The sequence below is a fragment of the Oncorhynchus mykiss genome, chromosome 16 (genome assembly GCF_013265735.2).
Source record: "Oncorhynchus mykiss isolate Arlee chromosome 16, USDA_OmykA_1.1, whole genome shotgun sequence".
Taxonomy (NCBI): domain Eukaryota; kingdom Metazoa; phylum Chordata; class Actinopteri; order Salmoniformes; family Salmonidae; genus Oncorhynchus; species Oncorhynchus mykiss.
The window spans coordinates 54240227-54266747 of record NC_048580.1 but is presented as its reverse complement, the minus strand read 5'-3'; the positions used below and the strand labels follow the sequence as shown (position 1 = coordinate 54266747).

Below are 26521 nucleotides of genomic sequence, written 5' to 3'. Positions count from 1 at the left end.
CCTTCTACTCAGGCCCAGAAGATAGGATATGCATATAATTAGGAGAATTGGATAGAAAACACTAAAGTTTCCAAACCGGTTCAAATAATGTCTGTGAGTATAACAGATCAGGCGAGCGAAAACCCGAGGAAAATCCAACCAGGAAGTACTATTATTTTGAAAGGCTGTTTTTCCAATGAAAGCCTATCCACCATACAAAGACTTAGGACCCAGTTCACGAGCTCTGTGGCTTCCTCTACATGTGGCCAGTCTTTAGGCATTGTTTCAGGCTTTTACTCTGAAAAATGAGGGAGATACAGCACTTTCAATCAGTGGCCAGTGGAAATTTCCATTCATCAGCCATGTTTCTCCTTTCCTATCGACAAAGCTTTTGTCCGGTTTAAATATTATTGATTATTTATGACAAAAACAACCAGAGGACTGATTTTAAACATCGTTTGGCATGTTTCTACTAACTTTTATTGTACTTTTTAAAACTTTTCGTCTGGACTTAGTGCACGCGCCTTAAGCATTTGGATTACTGGACAAAACGCAAAAAACAAAAAGCAGGTTTTTGGTCATAAAGAGGGATATTATCGAACAAAACAAACATTTGTCTAACATGGAGACCTTGGAGTGTCACCAGATGAAGATGCTCAAAGGTAAGTGATTAGTTTTAATGCTATTTCTGACTTTTGTGACACTCTCCTTGGCTGGAAAATGGCTGTATGGGTTTCTGTGGCTAGGTGCTGACCTAACATAATCGCAAAGTGTGCTTTTTCCGTAAAGCCTTTTTGAAATCTGACACAGCGGTTGCATTAAGGAGAAGTTTATCTTTATTCGTATGTTTAACACTTGTATCGTTTATCAATGTTTATGATGAGTATTTCTGTAATTTGATGTGTCTCTCTGCACTTTCACCAGATGTTTGTTTGAGACAATGCATTTCTGAACTTAACGCGCCAATGTAAACTGAGATTTTTGGATATAAATATGAACATTATCGAACAAAACATACATGTATTGTGTAACATGAATTCCTATGAGTGTTATCTGATGAAGATTAAAGGTTAGTGATTAATTTAATCACTATTTCTGACTTGTGAGCTCTCTCCTTGGCTGGAAAATGGCTGTATGGTTTTCTGTGACTAGGTGCTGACCTAACATAATCGCATGGTGTGCTTTCGCAGTAAAGCCTTTTTGAAATTGGACACTGTGGTTGGATTTACAAGAAGTTTATCTTTAAAATGGTGGATAATACTTGTATGTTTGAGGAATTTTAATTATGGGGTTTCTGTTGTTTTGAATTTGGCGCCCTGCAATTTCACTGGCTGTTGTCGAGGTGGGACACTTGTACCAGAGAAGGTAAGTAAGCATTTCACGGTAAAGTCTACACCTGTTGTATTCGGCACATGTGATAAATAACATTTGATTGGATTGATTTGACTCACTTCAGGAGTTCTAGTGTGATGGTTCCCTTTGGCTCGGCCTCCACACTCTTGCCCCAGAACTTTAGTTTGGGGTAGATGGAGCCGTGGAAGACGAAGTCCCCGACTAGGCTTTCAGCATGGAAGGCACTGATGGGGGGGTGGTGGCTGACCTGCTCCGAGATCAGCCTGTAGCCATGGTCCTCTCTAGGGGAGAGAGAGAGAGCGAGACAGAGCAAGACAGAGGAGAGAGAAAAGAGAGAAGAGAAAGGGAGGATGAGAAAGAGAGGGGAAGAAAAATAATATAGGCAGGACAGGAGGAGGAAAAAATACAGACTTATCATAGCACATTGAAAATAAGGTCAACAGAGGAACATATACTTAGAAATGTCCTTGTTTTTGAAAGAAAAGCAAAAAAAATGGCCATTAAAATAACATCAAATTGATCAGAAATACAGTGTAGACATTGCTAATGTTGTTAGTGATGATTGTAGCTGGAAACTGCAGATTTTTTATGGAATATCTATAAAGCCATACAGAGGCCCATTATCAGCAACCATCACTCCTGTGTTCCAATGGCACGTTGTGTTAGCTAATTCAAGTTTATCATTTCAAAAGGCTAATTGATCATTAGAAAACCCTTTTGCAATTATGTTAGCACAGCTGAAAACTGTTGTTGATTAAAGAAGCAATAAAACTGGCCTTCTTTAGACTAGTTGAGTAACTTGGATTAGCTAACACAACATGACATTGGAACACAGAAGTGATGGTTGGTGATAAATGTAGATATTCCATTAAAAAGCTGCATTTTCCAGCTTTAATAGTTATTTACAACATTAACAATGTCTACACTGTATTTTGGATCAATTTGGTGTTATTTTAATGGACGACACAAAAAAGTGCTTTTCTTTCAAAAACAAGGACATTTCTAAGTGACCGCAAACTTCTGAATGGTAGTGTAAGTATTATTGTTAAATTAATGGTTGAAAGCAGGTAAAGATGTCCTATTAAAGGCTTGAAGACCAATACAGTGTGCAGTCTAGTCAGAGACAGGGAGGAACAGTCCAGAGCTACACAGCTTTTTACAACACCTCTCTATGCAACTAGGTATGGAAGTGTTGCAGTCCTGTCCCCTCACCGTGTCAGCTCGTAGGTCTCTCCTAGCAGAGGGTTGAAGGGCTTTCCAGTTCTGTCCCACTGTGACGCTACGGCCGACACGGCAAAAGCAGCTACCGCCTGGGAAGACACGAGGGGAGGATTCACTGTCTCTTACTGTTTAGTCATCCAACTGGGTTACCGGAAGCTTCCTTTGTTGTTACGGTGTGTGTATGCTCTCACCTGCATGCGCTCTATGGAGTGAGACAGCGAGCAGGCTTTGTTGTTACGGTGTGTGTATATGCTCTCACCTGCATGCGCTCTAGGGAGTGAGACAGCGAGCAGGCTTTGTTGTTACGGTGTGTGTATGGTCTCACCTGCATGCGCTCTATGGAGTCAGACAGCGAGCAGGCTTTGTTGTTATGGTGTGTGTATGCTCTCCCCTGCATGCGCTCTATGGAGTCAGACAGCGAGCAGGCTTTGTTGTTACGGTGTGTGTATGCTCTCACCTGCATGCGCTCTATGGAGTCAGACAGCGAGCAGGCTTTGTTGATGAGGTATGTGTGCTCCATATACTCAGTGATCCGCTGGAGGAAGCTCAGGGGCTCGTTGAACACAATGGGCATGGTGATCTTGGACAGCTCCTACACACTCGCACACACACAGAGAAAAGCAGCAAGATTAGAATGTCAAATACCTTCACAGAAGTGGGATGAATTCAAACTCTTTAGTGTAGAAACCTAGAGAATGTCATAGTCTATAAATAGATGTGTGATCATGAAGTGATTCTTTAGATATGGTCTGTAGCCCTTACCAGTCCAATGCATTTCTTTAGAATGCCCCACACACTGAAGTTGTTTCTGGAAAACATTGGGGCGGGTAGTGTTGTCCTGAAAGATTTAAGGATAAGACAGACAAAACACACAAAGACAACATATTAGTGTCTTGTAGAGAATCAGAGAAGGTGAGTATCACCATGATGACTATCACTACTAAAGTATGTGACTGTAGGCTGACCTGTTGGATGTTATTATATACTGACTGGCTGGCTGACTGGGTTAGAGATAAATGGAGCATGTGGACTGGCCAGTCTTCTAGCAGGGTTAAAGCTATTAAGAATGTGAGAGAAAGAGAGGGAGGGAGGGGGGCAGTAGAGGGAGAGCAACACAGAGTCAGAAAGAGACAGATTACAATAGTGTGAGAAAGAGTGCGAGAGAGAACGAAAAGAAAAAGAGATGGATGGAGAGAAAGAAGACCTGGAGAGGAGGACACAACAGGAATCTTAGCGTACCTGTGTTTCCTGATTCCGTTCTCCTGTGGCAAGGAACCATTATTCCTCTGGGTGCCATCATACACCACGGCATCTTTAAAACTGGCCTCCGACGTGCCTTCATACGACTCATCAGAGTCCAGGCCTAACACAGACAAACACACACAAATTAGGGAAAGGCTATAGAGCCATTTTAAGTTTACCATCAGTCATGTTGAGTGATGCACGTGCATCTGTAGCAGGATAGCTAACACAGATGTCGGGACATTGACAAACTTAACAGTGATTGATTACCGTGAAAACACGCAAGACTGATGGCTATGTCCAACAAGTATATTATTCTTATAGCTTTATCTAGCTCTATTTGTGATCTTTGACCTTGCCTTACTAGCCCTTAGGTAATCACCCTCTGATGACATAGTGATGTTGTAGACGATAACCATCTGATTACATGTTTGGTAGCCTCTCCACTCACAGCCCGTCATCCCGTATACAGGTTGAAAATGGCCGATTTCGTCATTGATAAATGCCTAAATTTGAACGTAGTGGATATACAGTAACATGCTATACCTGTCAGAGCTCAGGTTATCCACTTCACAGCGCTGTATGGGTTTTGACTGACAGCCGTTCTAAACTTGAGCACACGAGATGACCCCATCCCTCCCGCTAATTGGGCAACTTTTGCAAATTTGTAATCGGAGTGAAATGCTGTAAATTGAAAGGAGACTATGTGTTCTGAAAGATGACACATTGGGGATTATAATAAATACAGCTTCGATGTTACACAATCAAATCACTCATTAGTCCCAAATGTGCACTTCACATTTCTATATTTGAAGACTCATGTCATTTACAGTATCAACATTTCTGATCGCTATGTTTTAACCAGTTTCAAGGATGGCATGCCTAACCTGGGTAGTCCTGAATAGAATAAGACTGTTTGTAGTATTGTGACAAAAATATGCCATGGAACACAACTCCATTCTATGCGCACATAAATTACAATTTGTCTGAAGTGCAGTTTGAAAGCAGAACACTAAGATCCTATTTTATAACATATAACATATGTTGGCAATAGAATAAGCTTTCAAATTACGCCCACCTGACCCAGATTGCGATTTATACATTTATAAAAGTTTTTGGATTGTGTAAACAACAGTAATTGTATGAAGGTGGGGACGGAGGGCTGTGTTCCAAACAAAAAACGATGAGTGTGTTTGCTTCAGTTCCTCAATGGCAAGGCTAGGAGAGCTCAAAAAAAGCACCTTAGTGACATGTTGACTAGACCGGGCACGAGCGCGCATGTTGGTTTTGTACATCCACACCAGACGCGATCAGGACACACAGGTTGAAATATCAAATCAAACTGAACCAACTAGATTAATTTAGGGACAGGTCGAAACACATGAAACATTAATGCCCAGCTAGTTGCTAGCTAAATATTGGGTTGTTATTTTACCTGAAATGCACAATCTCCTTTTTTTCTGGATCTTTGTAGAATTTGGACCCATTTTGAGTTACACAAAATCATATGTTCTCTACTCCGACAATTATTCCACAGATAAAAGGGGAAACCTTGTCAGTTTCTAGTAATTTCTTCTTCTGACTTTATATGGCAGTTGGCAACCAACTTTAAAAAGGTGCATTACCACCACCAACTGGACTGGAGTGTGGACCCCAGTTCGTCTTTCTCACCCACATGGGTATATGCTCCTAAAAACCAATAAGGGATGGGAGAGGCGGGACTTGCAGTGCGTCAAGCATCAAAAATAGAACCAAGTTCTATTTTAACGCCTGGCTACACAGAAGCTTGTTGAGACGTGCAAGCAGTTTGGATTAAATTATTGAATAACTTGTGTACATTTATTTTGCAATGCTCGAGCACATAAGTGTTGTTTTATTTGTTTATTGAAAGCAGGTTTGCTGTTCACTTGCTCAATATAAGATGGAAGGGAGTTCCATTCAATCATGGCTCTGTATAATACTGTATGTTTCCTTGCATTTGTTCTGGACCTGGTGACTGTGAAAAGACCCCTGGTGGCATGTCTGGTGGGGTAAGTGTGTGTCAGTGCTGTGTAAGTTGACTCTGCAAACAATTAGGATTTTTTTAAACACAATGTTTCTTATAAAAACAAGAAGTGATGCATTCAGTCTCATCAATGCTTAGCCAAGAGAGACTAGTATTGATATCACTGATGAATAGCACAATATTCCGCTCTGTTCTGGTGCCGGTGCAGCTTAACTAGATCCTTCTTGGCAGCAGTTTCCCATATGACTGGACAATAATCAAGATAAAACTAGAGCCTGCAGGACTTGCTTTATGGAGTGTGGTGTCAAAAAAGAAAAGCCTCTCTTTATCACCAGACAGACCTCTCCCCATCTTTACAACCATTGAATCAACATGTTTTGACCATGATGGTGTTGCCTTAGATGGTAAACTAAATTACTTAGTTTCCTCAACTTGCTTAACAGCCACACCATTCATTACCATTATTACGCTCAGGTCTAGAATGCTCTTAGTTTTAGAGATGTTCAGGACCGGTCAATTACTGGCCACCCATTCTAAAACGGACTGCAACTCTTTGTTTAGGGTTGCAGTGATTTCACTAGCTGTGGTTGCTGACACATAGGGTTGAATAATGAGCATACATGGACACACAGAGCTGCTCTGCGGTACACCACACTTCACATGTTAAACATTAGAAAATATTATATAAAAGAAACCCCTCTGGTGTTCTATTGGATAAATACAATAGCTCCGAATTCACGATATGTTGGCGGTTGCAAAGCCATAACATATGTTTTTTCAACAGGTTACGGACAATAATATCAAAAAGCTGCACTGAAATTTAACAGTCGAGCTCCCACAATCGTCGTATCAATTTCTTTCAACCAATCATTAGTAATTGTTTCAGTGCAGTACATGTTGAGTGCCTCTCTATAAGCATGCTGAAAGTCTTGTTCAATTTGTTTACAGAGAAATAGTATTGTATTTGGTCAAACAATTATTTTCAACAGTTTTAGGGAAATGGATCTTTACATTACATAACTCACCTAGCCTGACAAGGTTACCTAATATATTTTATAATTACTTTAAAAAAAAAATATATATATATATATATATATATATATATATATATATATATATATATATTCTTCACACCAAAAACACACACAACAACAACTACAGACACACACAAAACCCAACTACATCTCCTCTGCCCAGACACGCATGGCTCACACCTCCCATCCTAGTTCCTGCATTATTGTTTGCCACATGGCCTTCCGTTGTACCATTTTTTATTTTTTATTATCGGTCGCCATGCTATTAAAAATAAATATTTGATTTTTCCATTGTATTAACGATTAATGGGCTGCAATTTCTAAGACTGGTAACTCTAATGACCTTATCCTCTGCAGCAGAGGGGTCACTCTGGGTCTTCCTTTCCCATGGCGGCCCTCATGAGAGCCAGTTTCATAATAGCGCTTGATGGTTTTTGCGACTGCACTTGAAGAAACGTTCAAAGTTCTTGAAAATGTTCCGGAATGACTGACCTTCATGTCTTAAATTAATGATGGACTGGTGTTTCTCTTTGCTTATTTGAGTTGTTCTTGCCATAATATGGACTTTGTCTATTACCAAATAGATCTTCTGTATACCAACCCTACCTTCTCACAACACAACTGATTGGCGCAAACGCATTAAGGAAAGAAATTCCACAAATTAATTTTTAACAAGGCACACCTGTTAATTGAAATGCATTCCAGGTGACTACCTCAAGAAGCTGGTTGAGAGAATGCCAAGAGTGTGCAAAGCAGTCATCACTTTACAGCATTCCCGGAAAGCATGGATTATTGAATCATTGTTAGTTTTACACTTAACACACGACTGCCATTGTGTTGTAGAATGTGAATTTTGACAGTTGTATAGAATTGATTATACATTAGTTACTGTATTAAGTAAATTTTCGTTAACTGTAATTTCATTAGCTATGCTCCAATTTTCCCTCCATCTTGAGCCAACAGTTATTTTTAAGTCCTTGTTCCATTCATTTATATGCGTTGTCTTGGCTGTATGCTTAGGATTGATGTCCCGTTGGAAAGTGAACCTTCGCCCCAGTCGGAGGTCCTGAGCGCTTTGGAGCAGGTTTGATCAATGACCTCTCTGTACTTTGCGTCGTTCAGCTTTCCTTCGATCCGGACTAGCTGAAAAACATCCACACAGCATGATGCTGCCACCACGCTTCACCGTAGAGATGGTGCCAGGTTTCCTCCAGACGTGACGCTTGGCATTCAGGCCAAAGAGTTCAATCTTGGTTTCATCAAACCAGAGAATCCTGTTTCTCATGGTCGGAGAGTCCTTTAGGTGCCTTTTGGCAAACTCCAAGTGTGCTGTCATGTGCCTTTTGCTGAGGAGTGGCTTCTGTCTGGCCACGCTACCATAAAGGCCTGATTGGTGGAGTGCTGCAGAGATGGCGGTCTCATCTCCGTGGAAGAGTCGGGTTCTTGGTCAACTCCCTGGCCAAGGCCATTCTCCCCCAATGGCTCGGTTTGGCCGGGCGGCCAGCTCTAAGAGGCCACTGTGTTCTTAAGGACCTTCAATGCTGCAGTCATGTTTTGGTACCCTTCCCCAGATATGTGCCTCGACTCAATCCTGTTTCAGAGCTCCACGGACAATTCTTTCAACCTCAAGGCTTGGATTTTGCTCTGACACGCTGTCAACTGTGGGACCTTATATAGACAGGTGTGTGCCTTTTCAAATCATGGCCAATCAATTGAATTTACCACAGGTGGACTCCAATTAAGTTGTAGAAACATCAAGGATTATCAATGGAAACAGGATGTCCCTAGCTCAATTTCGAGTCTCATGGCAAAGGGTCTGAATACTTATGTAATTAAGGTATATGTTTTGTTTTTTTACATTTTTCATTATGGGTTATTGTGTGTAGATTTGGAGGAAAAAAATGTATTTAATCCATTTTAGAATAAGGCTGTAACGTAATCAAATGTGGAAAAAGTGAAGGGGTCTGAATACTTTCCGAATGCGCTGTATAATAACAAGTAAGTAAACAGTCTGACATTTGACAGTCTTACAATTAGGCTACAGGTGAAAGAAATGACTACATGGGAGGGGGCCACAGAACTAATGCACTATGACGTGATACAAATTGACACAACATACACCGACTCTGAGCTAAGCATTTATTTGCTATAAATAATTAACTAATAAATAATTAGATAGGTCAACCCGAAACACCCAAAGAAATCTGATCTGGGATTCATAAGAATATCTGATAGCCATAAACAATAACTTGATGACACTGTGTGATCTGCAGTTCACCTCACGTTCAGCAGGCTCTCCCTTTGTCCATCCTTTCATCCCCTCGCACGCACATGCACACATGCACGCACACCTCCGCAAGTTTGTTTCTCCACAGAGCCAAGGAGCCACCAGCACATACACGTTGTTCCCCAGCCAATCGCACACGTGCACAGACAAAAGTAGCCGACAAAGGAGTTTGCGTCTGCTGGAGCCTTGGCTGTAAAATATCATGCGCCGCGGCGGTGCTTCGCTGCATGATTGAAGCTATCAGTTCGACTGCTAAGGTTACTGTGTGGCACTGGGCCACTGTGTGAGCTAAAGTACAAAAGACACATCTCTAACTCCTGAGTCCTGCCCATAAGTGTGTCAAGCGCAACAGTCCAAAATGGCAAGAGCCATTAAATGTTAAGACCACAACAAGGTCATGTTCAGTAGGTATAAACAGGAGACAATGTATTTGAGAATTTAGCGAAAAAAGAAAAATGAACATTTCCTGGTAGCCCTTCCTGTTTTAAAAACTCCCATTTTGAACCTGCTGAACATGACCATGACAAGAGTGATGATAAATAACTTAAGTCACTGTCAATGCTCTGTCTCTGTGTGTGTCTTCTATTCTCCTACAACTATGTGGTAACATTTGAAGTTCTTGTAAGTAATTCTATTATCTAGGCCCGCCGCCCGTGCAGACAGGGACACCCACCTGTGACTGCATCGTAGAACTCGTCATCGTTGTTCATTGTACAGGGTCAAAGTCAGACCTCCAGGTGCTAGCGGAGAGAGAGGTGAGTCTCTAAAGCATGGTCCCTCTAGTGAGCCTCACTGGTCACTGGCACTTCAAATGCCTCCTCCTCCACGTCAGGACAGGCAGCAGCTCACACAGCAAACCTGCTGGACAAAGACAATCAGGTCAGGGTTGTATTCATTAATGCACACTGTAGCGTAATGTTTTGCAACGGAAACCAAAAACGAGCAGTTCTTATTAGACAAGTCCAGGTAGTCCCTCCCTGTTTCAGTCCGTTTTCTTCAATTTTGTGTCAAATGAATGACCCAGACAGACCACCATTAACGATCACACATCAACAACAATACAACTAGGCAATCTGTCCATGAAACTCCTATTAATTTCACAACACACTCATTTACCAGTAGACTATATGAACTCTTCTCCTTGCTGTCCCTCTAGTCTAGTAGCTGTGGTTTCTGGTTTGGAGTGGACCCAGTAAGTGGTGGCCTGTATGGTCCACTGAGCCCAAACAAACAGTGCTCAAATTACATAACCAAACACAGGAGTAAAATGGCTGCCATTTGCTGTGTCAGTCTGTCGGTCGGTCTGGTGTTAATCTGATCCTGAACTTTCTCTCTCTGTGCGTTAGCCTTACCTGCTGTTCTGCTGTCTGGTTAGTCTCCCTATTCAGACCTAGCCTGTGGTCTAGGAGGTTTTTCTGGGTGTAGGACAACTAGGGAGGGTGACTGACTGACTGACTGACTGACTTCTCTATTTGTGTCCTTAGTCTTTACATACCCAGTACCAGGAACGCCTCAAACAAACTCACTAGTGAACTTTGGACTGTACCACGATCGATAAGCGAGGAGACCGGTTGGTGCATAAGCCCTATGTATTCAGTTCTGCACAGAGGATTGGTCACATCTAAGTTCCATATTAAAAGTTAATAAAATACACCCCCCCCCCCCTCGGGACTGGGCGCTCTAGCCCAAATATATAAATGTTTTTCACTGTTGACTGTATAGTGGTATCTGACAGCATTTTATGTTTTTGAATAATAAAAGTTCTAAATTATGTTTCATGAGTAGTGCATGACCCTAGGATGGCAACACATACATTCTAAGTGGCTTTAAATGGGCTTTTTCCATTCTGATTTGTTTTATACATAAACAAACTAGGACAAAACTGACAGTGAAGTAGTACAATTTGTAGAACTTCCTTTATTTAGCATCGTATCGACACAGACGGTATTATAAAATCCATATCGGTATGTGGATTCCTACCAGTATAGGCTACCTTGGAAAGTATTCAGACCCATTTACTTTTTCCACATTTTGTTAGGTTACAGCCTTATTCTAAAATTGATTAAATTGTTTTTTTCCCCCACTTATCTACTCACAATACTCCATAATAAAGCTATTTTTAGATGTGACCAATCCTCTGTGTGGAACTGAATACATAGGGCTTACTCACCAACAGGTCTCCTCCACGCTTAGCGATCGTGGTACAGTCCAAAGTTCACCAGTGAATGTGTTTGAGGCGTTACTGGTACTGGGTAAGTAAAGACTAAGGACAAAAAGAGAAAAGTTAGTCTGGGGCAGGTTTTCATCAAGGATCTCTCTGTACTTTGCTCCGTTCATCTTTCCCTCAATCCTGACTAGTCTCCCAGTGCATGCCGTTGAAAAACAGCCCCAAAGCATGATGCTGCCCCCACCATGCTTCACAGTAGGTATGGTTCCTGACCAAGGCCCTTCTCCCCTGATTGCTCAGTTTGGCCGGGAGGCCAGCTCTAGCAAGAGCATTGGTGGTTCCAAACGTCTTCCATTTAAGAATGGAGGCCACTGTGTTCTTGGGGACCTTCAATGCTGCGGAAATGTTTTGGTACCCTTCCCCAGATCTGTGCCTCGTCACAATCCTGTCTTGGAGCTCCACGGAAAATTCTTTCAACCTCAAGGCTTGGGTCTGAATACTTATGTAAATAAGGTATGTTTATCTTTTTTAGACATTTGCAAACATTTCTAAAAAGCTGCTTTTGCTTTGTCATTATGGGATATTGTGTGTAGATTGATAAGGAAAACATTTTATTTAATCCATTTTAAAATAAGGCTGTAAGGTAACAATGTGGAACAAGTCAAGGGGTCTTAACACTTTCTGAATGCCCTGTATATTGTTGATGTTACTAACATTATAACAGTTAATGAGGACTAGTGATAGAGTTCAGTCAAGGGTTTCTTTATATTGAAACCTTAAAAATGGTGCCTCAGATTTGGATAGGATAACCAAATGAATCAAACAAAATCAGATAAATTAATAATTCCAGTAATTAAATCAGTAAATTATCTGGAGCATTAATTAACCGAGTCACCACTGATCCACAACATTTGCATAGATGAAGCAATCTCTTCTTATATAAAAGTGTGCGCTGTCTCTTTAAGACCCAATATGTCATTCACACACAGAGTCCATTCAAGGCTTGAGCAAAGATGATCTTGACTGGGAGAGACGTGAGGCGGGGGAGACAAAGTGAATGACTAATGTTTTTTGGGACAATCAGATTTGAAATTAGCAATATTTTGCATTATGGTTTGCATATTGTGACAAACACAGTACTCGGGTAGTGAATTTATGTTAGCTTCAGCTGTAAGCTAGCACGGAAAGTTAGCCCACAAAGCTGGAAGCTACCGGTATCTTCTTGCAATGTGAAGACTTGTAGCCTGTAATGGACAGTTATAAAATATTGTACGTGCATTATTTAAGTGTGTTAACTTCTGTGTAGCATACAGCCCATACTCCCAGTGAGTGCAGTGGTTCCTCAGGACAGGCTAGAGCTGGCAATGACTAAGGGGAGCAGGAACGGTACGCTCAATCAGTAGACGACGGCAGACATTTGACATTTGAAAGTACCAAACCGTTTTTCATATTCTAGGATCGAAAAAGTAGACGTTTCTTCAACACTAGTCACCTCACACAAGAAAGTGTTTAGGCAACTTTTATGACACTTTAATGCATTCATCATGTGTCAAATGAATCGATGATTATGGTTTTGCCTATCTATGCTAGAACTAAGGGGTGAGGAGAGTTGAAGTAGGCCTATGGCTTAAGAAAGCAGACATTGACCAATAATTAGATAAAATGCTTGAGGAGCAACTATGACCTCCCACTGCTGACCCCATCCTTGGCCTTTGAAAGTTCCCTAGGCTGTTGGCGTAACTCTAAGTCCATCAGCAGACAGAGGCATCAGTAACAGACAACAGTAGAGACCTACTCATATCTGAACATATGAGACCTTGCTCTCCACCCGTTCCCCGTGTGAGCCATCTGATTGGCTGTTACCATCTCTCAGGTCATGTCACACTCACTCCATCGACCTCTCATTAAGGATTACGTAAGTGTTAGAGACATGGCACCATATCATGCCATATGCATCATAGGTAAACGATACGTTATCACACACTAACTACTCGCTCACTCATAAGTCTATTTAGTGCGATGAAAAAGAGCACAGTATGACCCAGAGGATAACGCTACAGTCGGTCTGGTGGCTAGAGACTGGGTCAACAGGGGAGGAGCTTTCTTAAGGTAGGAGTTTCTTAAGGTAACTTACACACAACTCAACTGTTGTTACTCTACATTTGTTTGGCCATCTTACTGATTGAACATTTCATACAGTTGGCAGCCCAAATCTCTTATTAACAGTCATGAGAACAAATAGGCCTAACCATCATTTACCTAAATGGGACACAAATATAAGGTCCAAACTGTCATTTGATCAACACAGTCTAAGGTCCAACCGATTGCTTTCCTTCGGACACGACAGGTGCAACTACAATACACACATCCGAAGCCTTGACTGCCATGAGCAAAATTGTCACTTAAACCAACAAGAGCAACACAACCTAACTGACAGATTCAGATAACTGACTCCTTAAAGGACGTTGGAAGAACACTTGACAGGCTAATGAGAGACTAGCAACCCATCAGACAGATTGTCTGAGGCTACAGCTGTAGACAGTAATAATGGAGATAGAGCCGTTGCCAACCCATTATGCCATTCAAATTCTCTATGCTGCTCCTAGTACGGTCCTGTGTGGTTGGTAAACAACATCCAAAACCAGCGGAAGTCAGAGACGAGAGAGAGAGAAAGGGAAGAGAGCCTCAGCCATGGAGAGCTGTCATCATGCGAGAGGCACAGACACACACAAACACACAGTGAAATTTGGCACACACACACACATACCTCCGTGTGCCTGTGAGGACATGGACTTTGAGGAATGGTAGCTACAGCAACGACCTGAGAAAATTGAATAGAATCCCGTTTGGCAAGCAGAGTGGCTTCTTAGGGGTTAGCTGAGAGCAAAATAACAAATGGGACCAACACACCCAGGAGCCCCATTAAGAGAGAACACAAAGCCTGGAGAGTGTGTGCGCGCGTGTGTGAGTGTGTAAAGCTAGCGTGAGCATTTCTCCATTGATAATCCATCCACCTGACAGAAGTGCATATCAAGAAGCTGATTAAACAGCATGATCATTACACAGGTGCACCTTGTGCTGGGGGACAATAAAAGGCCACTCAAAAATGTGCAGTGTCACAACACAATGCCCCAGATATCGATATCTCAAGTTGAGGGACTGTACAATTGGCATGCTGACTGCAGGAATGCCGACCAGAGTTGTTGCAGCGAATTCAATCATAATTTCTCTAGCATAAGCCGCTTCCAATGTAATTTTAGAGAATTTGGCAGTACTTCCAACCGGCCTCAAAAGCGCAGACCATGTAACCATGCGCAAATTTCTGCACAAACTGTCAGAAACCATCTCAGGGAGGCTCATCTGCATGTTCGTCGTCCTCACCAGGGTCTTGACCTGACTGGAGTTCGGGGTCGTAACCGACTTGAGTGGGCAAATGCAGTGGAGAAGTGTGCTCTTTACGGATTAATCCCGGTTTAACTGTACCAGGCAGATGGCAGACAGAGTGTATAGCGTCGTGTGGGCGAGCAGTTTGCTGATGTAAATGTTGTGAACAGAGTGCTCCATTTTTGTCGGTGGGTTATTGTATTAGCTGGCATAAGCTACGGACAATGAACACAATTGCATTTTATTGATGGCAATTTGAATGCACAGAGATACCATGACGAGATCTTAAGGCCCATTGCCATGCATCCGCTGCCATCACCTCATGTTTCAGCATGATAATGCACGGCCCCATGGAAGCAAAGGAAGACGAAAATGTCCCACTTCTTCCATGGCCTGCATACTCAGACTTCTTATAAAAAACAATCAATTAGTTAACTACACATGGTTGATGATATTACTAGTTTATCTAGCGTGTCCTGCGTTGCATATAATCGATGCGGTGCGTATCGTTGCGCCAATGTGTGCCTAACCATAAACATCAATGCCTTTCTTAAAATCAATACACAGAAGTATATATTTTTAAACCTGCATATTTAGTTAAAAGAAATCCAGGTTAGCAGGCGATATTAACCAGGTGAAATTGTGTCACTTCTCTTGCGTTCATTGCACGCAGAGTCAGTGTATATGCAACAGTTTGGGCCACCTAATTTGCCAGAATTTTATGACATAACATTGAAGGTTGTGCAATGTAACAGGTATATTTAGACTTATGGATGCCACCCGTTAGATAAAATACGGAACGGTTCCGTATTTCACTGAAAGAATAAACGTCTTGTTTTCGAGATGATAGTTTCCTGATTCGGCCATATTAATGACCTAAGGCTCATATTTCTGTGTGTTATCATGTTATAACTAAGTCTATGATTTGACAGAGCAGTCTGACTGAGCGATGGTAGGCACCAACAGGCTCGTAAGCATTCATTCAAACAACACTTTCGTGCGTTTGCCAGCAGCTGTTTATGACTTCAAGCCTATCAACTCCCGAGATTAGGCTGGTGTAACCAATGTGAAATGGCTAGCTAGTTAGCGGGGTGCGCGCTAATAGCGTTTCAAACGTCACTCCCTCTGAGACTTGGAGTGGTTGTACCCCTTGCTCTGCATGGGTAACGCTGCTTCGAGGTTGGCTGTTGAACCAGGAACACATTGACGAGCCCAGGTAGGAGCGAGGAGGGGGACGGAAGCTATAATGTTACAGTGGCAATACTAAAGTGCCTATAAGAACATCCAATAGTCAAAGGTTGGGCACTGATGTTGGGCGATTAGGCCTGGCTCACAGAATCTTTCCAATTCATCCAAATGGTGTTTGATGGAGTTGAAGTCAGGGCTCTTTGCAGGCCAGTCAAGTTCTTCCACACCAATCTCAAAAACCATTCCTATTTGGACCTCGCTTTGCGCACGGGGGCATTGCCATGCTTAAACAGGAAAGGCCTTTGTGTATGGCTGCTCGGCCATGGATACCGAAACTATACCACGGCAAAGTTTTCAGGCTTGGTGACTCTTTTGGTAGCAGTATCGAACCCTTCCATTACTTCAGCGCACACTCCAAACCGTTCAATAGTTAGGCCATCCATATTACCGGAGCTTATATTCTACCTATTTCTACAACGAATTCTTGGCTGCAATTTAGATAATGCACTGAGTATACTAAACACACTGAGTATACTAAACATTAGCAACATGAAGCTACCATGGACATAATGGCGCCAGAGGAGATGGCCTCCGTTTTACAGTCTCCTAACCAATTGTGCTATTGTGTTTTTTCCCCGCAATATTTGTAAATTATTTTGTACATAATGTTTCTGCAACTGTATCTTACAGCAGAAAAGAGCTTCTGGATAGCAGGACAGCAATCACTCACCTCGGATTAGACAAAGAGCTTCTAGATATCAGGACAGCGATCACTCACCTCGGGTTAGACAAAGATTTTTTCAACAACAACAGCAGCAAGTAGGACTCACACGATATTCTCCAAACACCCCACAGGACAGACAGCCCAATTATTCGCAAAAGGAAGCGACGCAGAGGAAGAAGAGCCGGATACCTCATCCGGACCCGCAGAAGACAACTAGGAAAGCTGCCGTTACCGTCAATATTACTCGCCAGCGTGCAATCATTGGACAATAAACTAGACGAGGTACGATCACAAATATCCTACCAACGGGACATCAAAAACTGTAATATCCTATGCTTCAGGGAATCGTGGCTGAATGACGACATGGATATTCAGCTAGTGGGATACACGCTGCACCGGCAGGACAGAACAGAACACTCCGGTAAGAGCAGGGAGGGGGGGGGGATGTCTGTGCATATTTGTAAACAACAGCTGGTGCATGAAATCTAAGGAAGTCTCTAGATTTTGCTCGCCTGAAGTAGAGTATATTATGATAAATTGCAGGCCACACTACTTGCCTAGAGAGTTGTCAGCTATACCTTTCGTGGCTGTTTATTTACCACCACAGACAGATGCCGGCACTAAGACCTCACTCAGCCAGCTGTATAAGGAAATAAGCAAACAGGAAACCACTCACCCAGAGGCTACGCTCCTAGTGGCCGGAGACTTTAATGCAGGGAAACGTAAATCAGTTCAACTAAATCTCTATCAACATGTTAAATGTGCAACCAGAGGGAGAATTATTATTTTTTAGATCACCTGTACTCCACACACAGAGATGGGTACAGAGCTCTCCCTCGCCCTCCATTTGGTAAACTCGACCACAACTCTATCCTCCTGATTCCTGCTTACAAGCAAAAATTTAACCAGGAAGCACCAGAAGCAGATGCTAAACTACAGGACTGTTTAGCTATCACAGACTGGAACATGTTCCGGGATTCTTCCGATGACATTGAGGAATACACCACATCAGTCACTGGCTTTATCAATAAGTGCATTGAGGATGTCGTCCCCACAGTGACTGTGCGTACATACCCCAACCAGAAGCCATGGATTACAGGCAACATTCGCACTGAGCTAAAGGGTAGAGCTGCCGCTTTCAAGGTGCGGGACTCTAACCCGGAAGCTTACAAGAAATCCCGCTATGCCCTGCGACGAACCATCAAACAGGCAAAGCGTCAATACAGATTGAATCATACTACACCGGCTCCGACGCTCGTCAGATGTGGCAGGGCTTGCAAGCTATTACAGACTACAAAGGGAAGCACAGCCGCGAGCTGCCCAGTGACACAAGCCTATCAGACGAGCTAAATCACTTCTATGCTCGCTTCGAGGGAAGCAACACTGAGGCATGCAGGAGAGTATCAGCTGTTCCGGATGACTGTGTGATCACACTCTCCGTAGCCGACGTGAGTAAGACCTTTAAACCGGTCAACATTCACAAGGCTGCGGGGCCAGATGGATTACCAGGACGTGTGCTCCGGGCATGTGCTGACCAACTGGCAGGTGTCTTCACTGACATTTTCGACATTCCCCTGATTGAGTCTGCAATACCAACATGCCTCAAGCAGACCACCATAGTACCTGTGCCCAAGAACACAAAGGCAACCTGCCTAAATGACTACAGACCCGTGGCACTCTCGTCTGTAGCCATGAAGTGCTTTGAAAAGCTGGTAATGGCTCACATCAACACCATTATCCCAGGAACCCTAGACCCACTCCAATTTGCATACCGCCCAAACAGATCCACAGATGATGCACTCTCTATTGTACTCCAAACTACCCTTTCCCACCTGGACAAAAGGAACACCTATGTGAGAATCCTGTTCATTGACTACAGCTCAGCATTCAACACCATAGTACCCTCAAAGCTAATCACTAAGCGAAGGAACCTGGGACTAAACACCTCCCTCTGCAACTGGATCCTGGACTTCCTGACGGGCTGCCCCCAGGTGGTGAGGGTAGGTAGCAACACATCTGCCACGCTGATCCTCAACACTGGAGCTCCCCAGGGGTGCGTGCTCAGTCCCCTCCTGTACTCCCTGTTCACCCACGACTGCATGGCCAGGCACGACTCCAACACCATCATTAAGTTTGCTGACGACACAACCGACAATGAGGAGACCGCCTATAGGGAGGTCAGAGACCTGGCCGGGTGGTGCCAGAATAACAACCTATCCCTCAACGTAACCAAGACCAAGGAGATGATTGTGGACTACAGGAAAAAGAGCACCGAGCACGTCCCCATTCTCATCGACGGGGCTGTAGTGGAGCAGGTTGAGAGCTTCAAATTAGAATGGTCCAAACACACCAAGACAGTCGTGAAAAGGGCACGACAAAGCCTATTCCACCTCAGGAAACTAAAAAGATTTGGCATGGGTCCTGAGATCCACAAAGGGTTCTACAGCTGCAACATCAAGAGCATGACTGGTTGCATCACTGCCTGGTACGGCAATTACTCGGCCTCCGGCCGCAAAGCACTTCAGAGGGTAGTGCGTACGGCCCAGTACATCACTGGGGCAAAGCTGCCTGCCATCCAGGACCTCTACACCAGGCGGTGTCAGAGGAAGGCCCTAAAAATTGTCAAAAACCCCAGCCACAGACGGTTCTCTCTACTACCGCATGGCAAGCGGTACCGGAGTGTCAAGTCTAGGACTACTGAATGGTTACCCGGACTATTTGCATTGTGTGCCACCCCCCAACCCCTATTTTACGCTGCTGTTTCTCTCCGTTTATCTTAAATGCAGCCACTTTAACTATTCATTCATGTACATACTACCTCAATTGGCCCAAACATCTGCATAGTGTCCCACCATCCGCTAGCCCCTCTTTTTACGCTAGTGCTACTCTCTGTTCATCATATATGCAAAGTCACTTTAACCATACCTACATGTACATACTACCTCAATAAGCCTGACTAACCAGTGTCTGTATATAGCCTTGCTACTCTTATTTTCAAATGTATTTTTACTGTTGTTTTATTTCTTTACTTACCTACACACACACACACACACACACACTTTTTTCTCCGCACTATTGGTTACAGCCTGTAAGTAAGCATTTCACTGTAAGGTCTACTTGTATTGGGCGCACGTGACAAATAAACTTTGATTTGAAATAACAGAGAGAACTATGAATATAGGTATTTGATCATGTCTGTATGCATTAGAGGTCGACCGATTATGATTTTTCAACGCCGATACCGATTATTGGAGGACCAAAAAAGCTGATACCGATTAAAAAAATTACAAATTACAAAAAAAATGCATTGTTTTAATGCTAGCTAGCAACTTACCTTGGCTTACTACTCCTTGTGGAGTGCAACGAGAGAGAGGCAGGTCGTTATTGCGTTGGACTAGTTAACTGTAAGGTTGCAAGATTGGATCCCCCGAGCTGACAATGTGAAAATATGTCTTTCTGCCCCTGAACGAGGCAGTTAACCCACCGTTCCTAGGCCGTCATTGAAAATAAGAATGTGTTCTTAACTGACTTGCCTAGTTAAATAAAGATTAAATAAAAAGGTGTCAAAAAAATAATAATAATATATATTTATTTATTTTTAAATCGGCACCCAAAAATACAGATTTCCGATTGTTATGAAAACTTGAAATCGGCCCTAATTAATCGGCCATTCCGATTAATCGGTCGACCTCTAGTATACATATCCAAATATTAATGACTTCTGAAATCCGACACGGTTTCACTGGAATTATCAACCCTCAACAGCTCATGGTTAAGCTGACATTCATCTCAACAGGTAGGCTAGTACAGTATGGCTGTCTTAACTGAAATGGTGCTCACATAACTTTCATTAGCTGGCTTTGGTTAGCATCCTAGCTAGTTACACGGGCATTTGTCAGTCAATGCACTATTTGTTGTTATTTCTCTGCTACACTTGGAAATCACCACAATGTTTCCACCCTGAATATGTATGTATTAGCAGCCTGTGTCCGTTTGAGGTGGAATCTAAATGAGAATTTCTGGTCTACGACAGGAATTACTCGAAATCGGTGTGGCAACTTCCTCTGAGGTGGGCCTTTAATATCAATAACTCAAAACGATCATTTTTAATTTAGCTTATTTTAAGACATTGAACTCTGGTACTTATAAGTTGTAGCTCAATGACCAATCACAGCCCTCCTTTAGGATTGCACTTTCAGGAAATCACCAGCAGAGGGAGCTGCCTTGGAATCCATTTACCATTATAGTGTGTTGGTGGTGTCATAACGTTTATCAGAACTTCAAAATTAGTAGAGCCCACTCTGGAAATTGTATGCACTTATAGAGTATTTAGTTCCAAACAATGGATTAAAATGTACTAAATCTAAAAGAGTAGTTGAGATATTCCTATTTTTAATTTTGAATACATTTGTCCAAATGTGTATTTCAGCATATAGACATGCTCCATATTTTGGAGTATAATGACCAAGATGTCTGTATCATGTATGGTTCACGGATCATAAGGTCATTTTAGGCTAAAAAGGGCCTAAAATGGCCACTTTTCATGATTTTCTAAAAACATTTTGTAAAAAGCATGTCAAACATCCTTCCTTCCAATGAAGTTTCTATGTGAGAATTGCCAGAAGAATCAGATACCAAAAATACTTTCCGCACCCGCTGGCATGAATCGCCCATTACATACCCTACACCTGTCCAACATGTTAGTAACAATGCCTTTGAAACATATACTCAAAATGCAGAAAGTGGTCTACTCTCTTTAGAATGATGGTTGACTTCTACTATCACAGCCTCAAATTGGAATTGAAACAGCCATCACAAGGCCCATAGCAGAAAACCAAAAATAAGAAAGCAGTCAATCAATAGGCTAGACTAGGCATAATGACTGAAATCAAGAGAAAGGCCTGGCTTTCAATCCTTCGCCGCAAATCTCTGAATAAATGCCATTGACAGCTGTAGTGGTGGAAAGGTTAGCGTGAGTGTCTACAAAAATGAATCTACATGGTGATGATTGAGAATGGGAGTGACTTATAGTGTAAGCGATGAGTCAAACTTGGAAAAGGACAACTGGTAGAAAAGTAAATCATATTGAGACAGGATAGAAAAAACACACCGAGTTAATAAAGCTGATCGTGGACTTCAGGAAACAGCAGAGGGAACACCCACCTATCCACAAACGGGGCCACGGTGGAGAAGGTGAAAAGCTTCAAGTTCCTCACACATCACTGACAAACTGTGGTGGTCCACCCACACAGACAGTGTGGTGAAGAAGGCGCAACAGTGCCTCTTCAACCTCAGGAGGCTGAAGAAATTTGGCTTGGCACCTAAAATCCTCAGACTTTTACAGATGCACAATTGAGGGCATTCTGTCAGGCTGTATCACTGCCTGGTACAGCAACTGCACCCCCCGAACCACAGGGCTCTTCAGAGGGTGGTGCGGTCTGTCCAACACATCACCGGGGGCACACTACCTGCCCTCCAGGACACCTGCAGCACCCGATGTCACAGGAAGGCCAAAAAGATCCTCAAGGACAACAACCACCCGAGCCACTGCCTGTTCACCCCGCTATCATCCAGAAGGTGAGGTCAGTAAAGGTGCATCAAAGCTGGGACTGAGAGACTGAAAAACAGCTTCGATCACAAGGCTATCAGACTGTTAAACAGCCATCACTAGCCCCTTAAGAGGCTGCTAACCTATATACATAGACTTGTAATCACTGGCCACTAATAATTGGCACACTAATCACCTCAATAATGTTTACATATTTTGCACTACTCATCTCATATGTATTTACTGTATTCCATTCTACTGTATTTTAGTCTACGCCGCTCCGACATTACTCGTCCAAATATTTATATATTCTTAATTCCCTTCCTTTACTTTCAATTTGTGTGTATTGCTGTGAAATTGTTAGATATTACTTTTAGTTTAGTTTATTAATTTGACCATTTTAAAAAACAAGCACACATAAAACGTAAGTCATACATGCACATGAATAAAATCATTGAGGATAACACACAAAAGTCTGGGACTTATTTCCATTGTTGTACTCTTACTTGTTAGATATTACTGCACTGTTGGAGCTAGAAACACAAGCATTTCACTACACCCACAATAACATCTGATAAACATGTGTATGTGACCAATAAAAATGTATTTGATTAAAGGTAGGTACTAATAGTCAAGCACAGGGCCATGGGTTTACATTGCTCCGGGTGTAGGACATTCTAGGAAATGTGGGGCTTTATCTGGTACTCTGTGAATCGAACTTTAACTGACAAAAGAAAACCACCAACACACGCCTGTGACAACATTGACAATGTATAAAAGACAAACATTGAGGAAGTTGCTACGTTCCGGCCTGGTGTCCCTCAGGGTAAGCCTTGAGGAATGTAACCTTAAAACCTTTTGACACTGATAATGAGGCAACCAATGGCAGGGCAAGACACTGCTGCAGGTGTCTGCAGATACACACCCACTTAGTACGAGCTAGAGAGTGAGTCAGCACAATGCAGCGTCACCTGAAACCTGGGAGAACAGTCACACACACTACTACCTAGGAGGATCCTGCCCCCAAAACTTCTCCTGCATCCTCCCCGGAACTCAAAAACATCAAGAGGAGCGATGTGCTTTAAACTGTATACCTGAAGCACCAACCATGTCAGAGACTTTTCCATAGTCCTCAATGGTAATGACTAACCTCCAGGCATAAACCTAATTTGTCATGTTGAGTGCTGACACACCTAGGGCCTCTGAGGATTGTGTAAGTATGAGAGATGCGTGGGTTGAAATGGATGCTGCTAATTGATTGGTGCGGGCAATTACAGAAAGTCACCTTACACAGGCTATTCCCATGGGGATTTATCTGTCAACAAAGTTGAATCTTTACTCTAATTGTGCATCATGTAAATGGGATTCACACTACATCTGTACAATTCACCATTTCTTGATTTCTGTCAAGATGCTGGTACTTCAAATAACATGAAGCTGCCTAATGTCACAGTGGCCCATTTCCAGCACAGACAGAGGTTAACAGCGGCCAGAACATCTTCTAACATTAGCTGATGGAGCAGATAGCTCTCCGCATCTTGACAGATACAGACAGCATTGACACAGACAGACATACCATTTATCTCGGTACCCCCTGTATATTATTGGCTCGTTGTTGTGTTACTTTTTAACTTCAGTTTATTTGGTAAATATTGTATTAACTTTTTCTTGACCTGCATTGTTGGTTAAGTGCTTGTAAGTATTTCACGGTAAGGTCCTACACCTGTTGTATTCGGTGCCTGTGACAAATCCAATTTGATCCCCACCTTTAGTGCGACAGGTAGCCTAGCGGTTAAGAACGTTCGGCCAGTAACAAAAACGTTGCTGTTTCGAATCAACGGTTTTGTCTATGTACCCTTGAGCAAGGCCCTAATTTCTCCTGTAATGTAAATCGCTCTGGATAATAGTGTCTTAAATTATGCCCATGTATTGCATTCCCTGAACAAGTCTCCGATGTCGGTAGTAGCCAGGGATGGCAGTGAAAGTAAATGCATTTTATTGCTCAAAGCTAGATTAGGTTGCTAGCTAACTAAACATGGGACTAGATATAGTAGGGAATTAATAGGAGGGAGACATTAGCTAAGTTAGCTATGTTACAGTAACTAGCTAGTAAGTGTTAACGTTATCAAATCTATTGGCTGGCTAGGGAGCTAACATTACATCAATGCGACACCAACCTTTATAACACTGAATTTACTTGCTACATAAAATAAACCAAACAAACTATGGAAGTGATGTCTTGCTTCAGCTAGAAAGTTAGCTAGCTGGTCCCGAGAGCTCGTCGAGAAAAGCTTGTTAGCTAGCATCAAAACAAAGATTAAGCACAAGTTTGCACTTCTTCACATTCCATTCCATGCACAAAACTCAGAGAACTGTCACATATAGTGTTAAATAATTACTGTACCTGAAGATTTGGGACACCTGGTGACGCTTGACTTAATTTGACAGGGTGACCAAACGCTCTGTGTGAATTGACACAGAAGCGGAAATGCTTGACCACAGGGGCGGTCTCATGACAAGCCAATCGGGCATCCGTGAATGGACCGCCTGATCCACACAAACACATGCTGAAAGGCTGGAAGAAGAACAGAGTGTACTACTACTGTAAATAACATTACATACACACTGTACTCAGTATTCGGATACAAAAACGTGTTTTATCCACATTAGTGATAAGGTGTATGGCAAAATATCGAATTACTATCAAAGTGATATGTGACCCAACAATCAATTTCCAGAGGACAGAGGAAATCATTAATGATTATGGAAAATACTCGGTCGATTTTCTTACCACACCACCTTGTTGTTTTTCATTTTGATCATTTATATCTGAAATCTCCTAATCCCATGGCATTACTACACAACATCAACAGCCAACACATTCTGTCTGCTCTCATGGACACTGCCAAAGCCAGGTGCACAACCATGTCTGCATGAAGGCTCAGTGAATGGTGAATGGTAATTGTTGGTTGTATTGAAGTTGATAATGCTTTACTGATAATGCTGGTGATGATGAGAGAAAACCATGGGACTGTAGTAGAGACACCTCCTCTACAAATATGTCAAACTGTATTCTAAAGTGAATGATATCACATGTACAGACAATTGTAGACACATTAGGCAATCAAATACAGCAACTGACAGGGAGAGTATTTTTCATTGCCAGTCTACCTACTTCCAGCATGTCCTGCACCAAAGATAAAGCTGGGAGGGATGGGAGTAGATCTATAGCAGTAATCAGGAGGCAGTGCATTATTAATGAGGGATAAGTTTGGTTGCCATGTATTATTCTGCGTATCGATAAGGGAGGCAGCAGTGACTGATACACCCACCTGCTTAGATCATCATAAAGCAATGACTACTGGCCGCTGCCATGACCTGCAGTGACCCTGTCACAAATATGCACTCACTGTGTGTGTGTGTGTGTGTGTGTGTGTGTGTGTGTGTGTGTGTGTGTGTGTGTGTTTCAGATAAGAGAGAGACACGAGAGGAGGAGGGAGAAAGAGCATAACAATCAACCTCGATCATTCGCTGAGAGCAGATGAGATGTTGGGTGGATTAGACAGGATCTTGGCCAACTTGTGTTGCATAAGTCTGATGATTTGATGAGTGAGGGAGTTGTTTTCTCCATTCAAGCACTGCCCAGTTCTGGGCTCTTCAATAAAACACAGACCTGTTTGTCTACTCACACCCCCCTGAAAACAGGGAGAATGTACAGAGAGAGTGGATAATTATGGCCATTGTTGAAGCGGCATCGCTCTGATGGTTCACGGCAACGCAAGAGAAGTTGTTGAGCCAGCTTCAGAGAAAGAGTTATTCATTCAGCATTATGAACGGTAATTACACAGATAACCAGGGCTGGAGAATGCCACAGACTAGTTTAGTTCAAGTGCTTCAGAGAAGAAAAAATATGTATATTTATCTCTTGGCATATCACAACAATGGGTCCTAAACTATTTTATTCTTTTGGAATTTAGATTGACCAAGAAAGCTTTGAGCGTAGGAAACATTGAAATTGTTGTGTCAAATATTTTGTAATCAAATAGGCTTCTCACAAATTACTTATCACAGACTTATTTTTCTGTGAGGATATGTTGTTTACTTCAAGGAGTAGTCGTGTTCATTGTTTCAGGGGGTAGTCATACGTATTGCTCCTTCTTGCTGACGCCCTGATTTCCCTTGCAATGTCCTTACTGGCTGTTCCTCATATCCCCACTAGATGGAGGTAGAGAACTGTGATACATTTTCTTGATTTTCCACAATCAGTTTGATCAGAAATCTATTCAGTTTTCATGATATGCTGTCTCCCTAGATTAAAATTGTTAATGAGTGAAAACTGTAACAATTTTGAGAGTTAATTGAAGGCAATCCAGATGTTGTGAGAACATT

At 42.4% G+C, this 26521-nt stretch overlaps 1 protein-coding gene across 9 annotated transcripts in view; it reads right to left on the bottom strand.

The window, feature by feature from the left end:
- The window catches only part of LOC110492309 (oxysterol-binding protein-related protein 2), a 36950-nt gene extending 12287 nt beyond the window's left edge, over positions 1-24663 (bottom strand). For 3 of the 9 annotated variants that reach the window (XM_036947300.1, XM_036947306.1, XM_036947308.1), the window contains exons 1-7: positions 24537-24663; positions 9795-9979; positions 3793-3916; positions 3316-3391; positions 2879-3145; positions 2545-2642; positions 1431-1613 (exon numbers count right to left, since the gene is read on the bottom strand). In XM_036947300.1, the coding sequence (XP_036803195.1) occupies positions 1431-1613; positions 2545-2642; positions 2879-3145; positions 3316-3391; positions 3793-3916; positions 9795-9831 (785 nt within the window). In that variant the 5' untranslated portion in view covers positions 9832-9979; positions 24537-24663. Of the gene's footprint in view, positions 1-1430; positions 1614-2544; positions 2643-2878; positions 3146-3315; positions 3392-3792; positions 3917-9794; positions 9983-10237; positions 10260-10473; positions 10630-11291; positions 11385-24536 lie in introns of those variants that run through there. The other 6 variants (XM_036947303.1, XM_036947307.1, XM_036947301.1 and 3 more) reach the window with 6 other exon arrangements.
- Between the last annotated feature and the right edge of the window lie 1858 nt (positions 24664-26521).